The 7,769-nt window shown below is 41.0% G+C and overlaps 3 protein-coding genes across 4 annotated transcripts; 1 reads left to right on the top strand and 2 right to left on the bottom strand.

Annotated features, from left to right (window-relative positions):
- Window positions 1–376: 376 nt before the first annotated feature.
- On the bottom strand, window positions 377–2,302 carry LOC117791595 (septin-2). The gene is made up of 2 exons (XM_034631385.1): window positions 2,074–2,302; window positions 377–1,618 (listed from the first exon to the last, which is right to left on the bottom strand). The coding sequence occupies exons 1-2, from the start codon at window positions 2,219–2,221 to the stop codon at window positions 507–509; spliced, it is 1,260 nt and encodes a 419-aa protein (XP_034487276.1). The 5' UTR covers window positions 2,222–2,302; the 3' UTR covers window positions 377–506.
- A 529-nt stretch (window positions 2,303–2,831) lies between these two features.
- Window positions 2,832–5,658, top strand: LOC117790059 (signal recognition particle subunit SRP72). The gene is made up of 4 exons (XM_034629308.1): window positions 2,832–3,010; window positions 3,075–4,114; window positions 4,537–5,219; window positions 5,462–5,658. Exons 1-4 carry the CDS (start codon window positions 2,899–2,901, stop codon window positions 5,589–5,591), a joined length of 1,965 nt encoding a protein of 654 aa, XP_034485199.1. The 5' UTR covers window positions 2,832–2,898; the 3' UTR covers window positions 5,592–5,658.
- On the bottom strand, window positions 5,585–7,693 carry LOC117790060 (tRNA pseudouridine synthase A). Of its 2 annotated transcripts, none has more exons than XM_034629310.1 (4): window positions 7,587–7,693; window positions 7,017–7,523; window positions 6,280–6,550; window positions 5,585–6,220 (listed from the first exon to the last, which is right to left on the bottom strand). In XM_034629310.1, the coding sequence occupies exons 2-4, from the start codon at window positions 7,444–7,446 to the stop codon at window positions 5,695–5,697; spliced, it is 1,227 nt and encodes a 408-aa protein (XP_034485201.1). In that variant the 5' UTR covers window positions 7,447–7,523; window positions 7,587–7,693; the 3' UTR covers window positions 5,585–5,694. The 2 variants fall into 2 exon arrangements, with proteins under 2 accessions (XP_034485201.1, XP_034485200.1); XM_034629309.1 differs by having other exon boundaries at window positions 7,583–7,693.
- Between the last annotated feature and the right edge of the window lie 76 nt (window positions 7,694–7,769).

Genomic DNA, 7,769 nt, shown 5'->3' on the forward strand with positions numbered 1-7,769 from the left:
GTTACAAATTGTGCGATATATCGATATTATTTTTGATTCCGAAATCTTTTACATTCTTTACGAAAAACTGCATTTCCCAAAAATAAAATAAAATTAAAAATATTAATTAATAATGGATTATTAATAGTGAATATCTACACTTTATCTTTGTTTTTTTTCTTGTATATTTCAATTATTTTCTGTATATCGATGTAGCCTTCGCTGTATCGATAGTTTAAATCATCGATGTATCCACTTGATGTTTACCCCTAGATGGAATCACCATCAATAAATGGTTTGCTTGCAGCTCTAAAAAAACGGCCCAATTTGTTTAAAATACTAAGTTCGTTTATTTGTTAAGTTGTAAATAATCATATTATTTTTATGTATGCATATATATGTTGGGTGTGTATATGTTAATATTTGAAGTAAACTTAATAGCATAAATGAAATACAACGAGATGAAAAAGGAATAATTACTTTGGGATAAGCAAAACGCACAAAATACTCGAAAGATATAGAATTGTCTACTTCTTCTTGCTTTTGCCCAGCGTCAGTGTATGATGTGCTGTGGCCAGCTGCTGTTTGCGCCTCTGAAAGTCAAGATAGTCCTCTTCGAGCGCCTTACGAGATTCTTCAAGCTTACGCTTCTCCTCGGCATGATCGCGCTTTAGCTTTTCAAACTTGAGATGCAAGTCTTTCTCACTCTCCTTGAGTTCGGCCTCCTTCTCCTTAACGCGCTGCACAAACATCTGACGCACTTCCTCCTCTTTGGATTGCAGCTCAGCCAAATGATTGGAGCGCTTCGCTTCGAATGTTTGCTGGAACGAAACTGGCTTATTATCGCTGTCCACATCGCTGAAGCCCATCTGCTCGAGCCGCTTCTGTCGGTACAGCTCATAATGTCGTGTGTGTGTCTTCTCACGCATATCCTCCATATTTGTGCGAATGAGCATTTCACGCAGCTTCACAAAATCGCAGTGTGTCTCGTTCTCTACCTGAACGGTGCCCCAGGGATATTGCCGAGCACGAATCAGTTTATTGCCCACCTTAATAAATTCGGTGCTGCCGACAACGGCGAATGGAATATGAGTATTCATCAGACTGTTGGTGTCCGCTACAGTTTCATCATCAGTGGGAAACTGATAAATGTGAACACCATTCGTGTTGAGCTCCTGAATGATCTTTGCCTTGAATCGCTGTAGCTCCGCCTTGGAGATGGTATCGGCTTTGGCAATCACCGGTATTATGTTCACCTTACTATCCAGCTTCTTCATGCACACCAAGTCCAGGGACTTTAGGCCATGTCCCGTGGGACAGATGAAATACAAACAGATGTGGATGCGACTGTCATGGCACGTTACAAGCGATCTCTTAATCTTCAGCTCCTCCTGCAAATAGTTCTCGAACTGGGCATCAATATAATCGACGACCGCCTTGAATGAATCGTCCTTGTTGATCTGGTCGCCGTAGCCGACAGTGTCACAAATCGTCAGCTTAAGTCGAACATTGCTTTCCTGCAGCTCGTATGTGTGGGCCTTCAATTTAACACTGGGCAACGTATGGGGACTCGGCGTCGACTCAAAACTCGTGTTGAACAGTGTGTCCATCAATGTGGATTTTCCCAGTCCAGTTTCGCCTGAAGAAGGTAATGGGAATGGATGAAAAGAATACCATATTATACATGTTACAAGTCTAATAATACTTGGAGATCTCAAGTGCCTTCAATTGGCCACTACATAAATATTTGTGTCAGGGTGAAATTGTAGAAAGCAATTGATGAAAATCGATGGCTAGACACTTTGCATATTAATTTTACTCCGGCTTTGCTCGCGCCGATTTCAATGTTTACACGCATACATGCGCATCTAGATATATGTAAGTATGTATGTCTGTATGTAAGTGAGTCATAAAGTGTTGCTGTGCCTTAAAAATATGTGCAATGCATTTACTTCGGGCTTACAGAAACTGTTTAAATTTTTCATCGTTGATTCATGTAGCACACACACACATAGACAATGCCGCATACACACACACACTCAGTCAGCACCCACACATATGTAATAAAATCTCCATTTGTATATACATACACACCTATGCACATGACGTTGAAAACGAATCCGTTTTGAACGCTTTTGTTAACTAATTGATCAGGCAAACTGTCAAATCCCACATGTCCCGATTGCTTCAAGGTGCGTAAATGCACTTCCTTTTTGTTAACAAAATCAACTTCAGCCGACATATTTCAACAATTTCACAAAAAAACACTGAGATAAAATGCTAGCAAAGGCGTCGCCAGCAAGTTAAGATTGTTGATAGAATATCGTTATCGAAGTAGAGTTGCCGCATTGCCAATTTATCGAACTATCATTTCACCCTGTTTTGGCAACACTGATGAGCTACTCGTTCATTTGAATGGCCCGTTCATCTTAACTATTTTAGAACTAGTCGACTAACGAACGAAAATTTAAATTTTAGTTCATGCAAATTTTAAAATGCAATAATTTTAAAATTAATTAACATTTTGATAAAAAATTTAAAATTCGAAATTCGAAAAAAAACATATATAAATTTTAATGAAGGTTTGAAGCTCGTCAGCCCAAGGGCACAAAAGTTAAAAATTGTATTGTAAAAAGAAAAAAAAATATCATAAAATCGAGAAAATTCTAACAAAAATTCCGCAAAAATTTACATCCTACAATTACAATCCTAGCTTCAAAAATAAGAAAAATTTCAATATAGTTAAATTTTCAAAGTTGCAACTAAATTTTTTTTATATTAAATTAGAACAAGTTGCCAGATCGGGAAATTCTGTAGGGTGGCAGTCCAAATTGATGATGTGTCAGCTGTCAAAAAAGTTGAAAGCGAGGCGAAAAGAGTTCAGTGTCTGATAAATATTTTTGCTATTTTATTATTATTATGTCGAAAGACACAAATCCAAAAGAGGCGCTTATCAAAGCGGCCTATGCTGATGTACACAAGTTTGGCAGCAATCAAGAATACGATAAGGCGGTGAAAGCCGTTAATCGCAGTAAGTTTCGAAAGTCATGTGTCAAAGTAGTCTCAAAATGTACCAATAAATGATTTTTCCTTAGTTCTTGGAGTTGCACCTGAGGATCAAACGGCGCTGCACTGCAAAGTTGTGTGTCTAATGCAGTTGTCCAAGTTCGATGAAGCACACAAGTTCATCGAGAAGAATCGTCTCAATACAGTGCTGATCTTCGAGAAGTCCTACTGTGAGTACCGCCTCAACAAGCAGCTGCAGGCGCTGAAGACCATTGACGATGCTGGTCTGCAGCCACTGCCGTCCAAGCTGAAGGAGCTGCGCACGCAGATTTTGTACCGGCTGGAGCGCTACGAGGATTGTCTGGATTCCTATAAGGATATTATTAAGAATACTAGCGATGAGTACGAGGACGAGCGTCGTACAAATCTCAGTGCAGTGGCTGCTAACTTGGCCCTGGACAAGACAAAGGAAGTGCCGGATGTGCCAGAGGATACATACGAGCAGTACTTCAATAGCGCTTGCATACAGTCCAATCGTCAAAAGTTTGTGGAGGCGGAACGCAAGTTGCGCACCAGCGAGAAACTGTGCCGTGAGTTTCTCGAAGAGGAAGGCGCCAGCGAGGAGGAAATCATTGAAGAACTGGACGTTATACGCGTCCAGCTCGCCTACTGCCTGCAACAGCAGGGCAAGATTAAAGAAGCCAGCGTTATTTACGCTGAATGCTTGCGCCACAAGCCCAAGGATGCGGCTCTGGTTGCCGTGGCCAGCAACAACGCCGTGGTCATCAACAAGGATCAGAATGTCTTCGACTCAAAGAAGAAAATACGCGCTGCCATGGCTGAAGCCTGCGAACCGAAGCTAACATCACGTCAAAAGCAGATTATTGCTTTAAACAATTGTCTGCTAGCGCTTTATACAAGTGCCAGCGATCAGGTGCAGCAGTTGACACAGAAACTGGTGCAGAGCTATCCACAGGTGGAATTTGAGGCACTGCTCATACGCTGCAGCCAGCTGGCCAAGGACAAGAAGCACAAGGATGCCATCGAACAACTGCAGAAATTCGCAGCCTCTCACAAGACTCATGAGTTTGTCAGCAAGTTTGCCATCATTCAACTGCAGCTGCTTCAGGTAAATGAAAACGATTTATTAAGTAAGCTTAAAATTAGACATCTCACAAATTATTTTATGTACAGAATTATTTTAAAGACAAAATAGTGATCAAAACTATATTCCATATGAAAATCGGGGATACTTTTCACAAAGTTAAGCAATTTTAAAGTTTATAGTCTGGTAAAACTTTGGAGAGACAATTTTACAAGTACAATTTTTGGTCAGTTTTGTCATAGTTTTAGTTATAGTTATACAAAAATATGAAAGTGTTGTTTATTTGCTAATTACGATATATGGGGTTGATTTTGATTTAAAGTAAAAACTTGGGAAATAAAATTTTAAATTTTCGAAATTCCAAGGGGACCCTTGTATTATCGTAGCATGTACTTTTAAGAGTATTTGTAAAAGTGCTTCTAAAACTAACTTGTAATATTTTATAGGGCAATCGCAAGGACGCCATCGAGACGCTGCTTTCCCTGGGAGAAGCCAAGTACAAGCCTGGCGTTGTCTCTGCCTTAGTCTCTCTCTACCTGGGCACAGACAATAAGCCAGCTGCATCTGCGGTCCTCAAGTCTGCTGTCGAGTGGTATAAGCAAAATAATGTGAGCAGCGGAGATTTGTCGGATATGTGGCGTCAGGCTGCCGAGTTCCATTTACGTGGGGGTGCCTCTGAGACCGCAGCCAGTTCCCTGGAGGAGCTGCTCAAGTTGAAGCCCAACGACATGAAGGTGCTGGCTCAGCTTGTAATTGCCTATGCACAGTTTAATCCCAAGCGTGCGCTTGAAATAAGTCGCAGATTACCAAAGCTTGAGACTTTGACCACTGCATCCGAAATCGATGCTCTTGAGGCTGCCAACTGGGTTATGTCCACAAAAGCCGTTAAGAAATCGGCTAATGCCAAGATCGAACCCTCGCCAAGCACGCCCGCAGCAGAGAAGAAGAACACAAATCGCAAACGAAAAGGAAAACTGCCCAAGAACTACAATGCCGAGGTGGCACCAGATCCTGAACGCTGGTTGCCCAAATACGAGCGTACTGGTTTCCGCAAGAAGCGTGGCGGTGCTCGTGGCAAGGACGTCATTAAGGGATCACAGGGCATGGCCACTGGAGCAGCTGATCAATAGTAAGTACCAGAAATCATGTCTGAAATTATTATACCCTACTAAATTGGCTTTTTTTTTTTAATACTGGAATATCTGAAATATTAGTATTGTAATTTCTGTTTTAAAATTTATAACGAACCTGAATTTTAATACTGGTTAATTGTACTATAAAATAAGTGCAGGGTTCTTCGCAGTCGGGCTCGCTCGACTATAGCTTTTCCTACTAGTTATCTACTAACAATTTTACCCTTTTTATTTGTAGTGACATGTCGAATCGTGCCAATTTGAGTAAAAATTCACCAGCTACGCCAGTTTATCAGGAGCCCACACCCGGACCAAGGCAGCAGCATCGCAAGGGCGGTCACAAGAAGAAGAAGGGCGGACGTTTCTAATCACTCAAATGTGCTTTTATTTTACACTGTATCAATTATACAATATGACAACTGGTCTTGAATTGAATACGGAAAACTTAAACATAGTTAACTAGTTAGCTAGCTATTCCTCGCCATCATCATCATCGTTGGGCTTCTTCTGGTTGCCGTCAGCTTCAGTCGATGCCTCATCCCGTCTTGTGTCGTATGAGTGGAAATGCAAGGTGCTCAGCCAATCAAGTAGATTTCGCTCCTCGGCCTCGGTTTTGTATATATTCGCATAGATGTATTTTTCTATAAATTCCCGCACTTGCTGCTCCTGTGCCTCCCAAGTCAATGGTGCGTGTATGCCATCCTTGCCATAGCGATCATTGTAGCGCTCATAGTGTACAGTATCCAGTACTAGTCCCAAGCCTGGTGCCATGGGTAAATCAAGACGCTCCTCGGTTAGAGCACGCTCCAGGGATGTTGTTGTGGTGTTGCCTCGCACTATTGCAATGGTTAACCCAACCATTTTACGTATCTGATGTAGCATAAAACTCTGACCCTTCACTTTTAACGTAACAAACTCAATACCCTGTGGACTCTGGAATGGTTCGCTGCATGTGAAGGACATGATGAAACGCTTGGCGGACGGATCTAAAAAGTTTCTACAATATACACAATTTAGAACATATTTTATAATATATCTTGATCAATTATAGCTTACTTTTTGCTGGTAAAGTTGTGAAAGTTTTTCGTGCCCTCGTATAGCTTCAATGTATCAGTGACTTTCAGCAAGAGTTCAGCTGGAATACGATACGTTTCCTGTTCATGCTGTTCCTCAAATGCGGCAAATGCCACGGTGGGCAGTGTGTAGGTGTAAGTGCGTGCATTACACTGATCCTTGGCATTAAAGCCTTTCGTAACACGCTCCACGCCAAACAATCGTATCTCCTCCGGCAAATCTTGATTAAATGCCTGCAGATCCAAATCCTCGGCTGCAAATTTGATGGGTTTGTATAAAAATGGTTAGAATAATCGATACATTCAACATATTTTGTGTAATTTAAATTAAAATTATAGTTGGACAAAAATTCTATAAACCAAAAATAAATACATTAAAAATTTGTGGTTTCTTGAGATATCTAAGTCAAACTGGAAGATTGTATATTTGATGGTGTTTTAAGTATTCTGACCAACTTTTGTTAAAATCGGACCACTATATCATACAGCTGTCATACGAACGATCGTTCTAAAATAAATATTTAGTAAGAAAAACCTTTTCATTTTATTTTAGATATCTGAATATGCTCAGAATATGCATTTGCTGCTGTGTTAAGCATCCTGACCAATTTTGATACAAATCTGTCTACTGTATCATAAACTGTCATAGGAACGATCGTTAGGAAATTGAATAAAATGCAAGGGTATTACAATCATATTGTTTTTATATCAACAACTTACGCAGCTTTACGGAGCACACCTGTCGCGCCGCTGAGACGCCTTTGTCGGTGCGAGCGGCACGTTGAAAGCAGGCGATTTGCACCTGCTCGAAAGAATCCTCCGTTATCCACTTGTGCTTCAACATTGCCTTGAACAGTTCCTCCTCAATGGTCTGCATGCCCGGATTGCGTTGCATGCCAAAGTATTTGGCGCCACAGTAGCTCAGCAGGATGGCGCTCTTCTTCCGCTTGATGCGATCCGCCGGATCAAATGGAGCTCGTTTTGTGCCATTCGCTGCATCCTCCTCGTCTTTCGCCTTCCAGTCCACCCATTTCTTTCGCTTTAAATTGCGCTTCACTTGGTTTGTTTCTTTTACCGACTGATTCTCCAGGTCTTTAGCACTCTTCTTTGCCAAGTTATCCTGTTCCAGTTTATCGAGAGCTTCGCTCATTGCGGCAGCAAATGATTTTTGACGTGAACTTAAAAAGAAACGCTTAAAATCTGTTCTCAGCAGCGTTTTAAGGCAATCTGTTGAATAAATAAATTGGTTTATTGCTGATTACTAAGCATATGTTTTTGGCATTCACCTGCCTTTCTGTAGCTGCTTAGTATATGGTTAATCAGCATTAATTTAATTCAACAAACGAAACCACAAAGAAATACAACTTTACACGTGCGCTCTTTTTAATGGCAATACAAAAAACAGCTGTTGCATGATGGTTTGATTAACCTGGCATGCAGCTCTGCGTGAGGTGCTACAACCCTGTAACAATT

This window comes from Drosophila innubila (genome assembly GCF_004354385.1).
Source record: "Drosophila innubila isolate TH190305 chromosome 3R unlocalized genomic scaffold, UK_Dinn_1.0 2_E_3R, whole genome shotgun sequence".
In the NCBI taxonomy this organism is placed as follows: domain Eukaryota; kingdom Metazoa; phylum Arthropoda; class Insecta; order Diptera; family Drosophilidae; genus Drosophila; species Drosophila innubila.

Coding starts and splice junctions, on each gene's coding strand:
- LOC117790059 (XM_034629308.1), top strand. CDS start 2,899: ATGTCGAAAGACACAAATCCAAAAGAGGCGCTTATCAAAGCGGCCTAT. Junction 3,011..3,074: donor GGTGAAAGCCGTTAATCGCA/GTAAGTTTCGAA, acceptor ATTTTTCCTTAG/TTCTTGGAGTTGCACCTGAG. Junction 4,115..4,536: donor TTCAACTGCAGCTGCTTCAG/GTAAATGAAAAC, acceptor AATATTTTATAG/GGCAATCGCAAGGACGCCAT.
- LOC117790060 (XM_034629309.1), bottom strand. CDS start 7,622: ATGCTGATTAACCATATACTAAGCAGCTACAGAAAGGCAG. Junction 7,524..7,582: donor AAGCAGCTACAGAAAGGCAG/GTGAATGCCAAA, acceptor TTTATTCAACAG/ATTGCCTTAAAACGCTGCTG. Junction 6,221..6,279: donor CACAACTTTACCAGCAAAAA/GTAAGCTATAAT, acceptor TGTATATTGTAG/AAACTTTTTAGATCCGTCCG.
- LOC117791595 (XM_034631385.1), bottom strand. CDS start 2,221: ATGTCGGCTGAAGTTGATTTTGTTAACAAAAAGGAAGTGCATTTACGC. Junction 1,619..2,073: donor TTTCAACGTCATGTGCATAG/GTGTGTATGTAT, acceptor TACCTTCTTCAG/GCGAAACTGGACTGGGAAAA.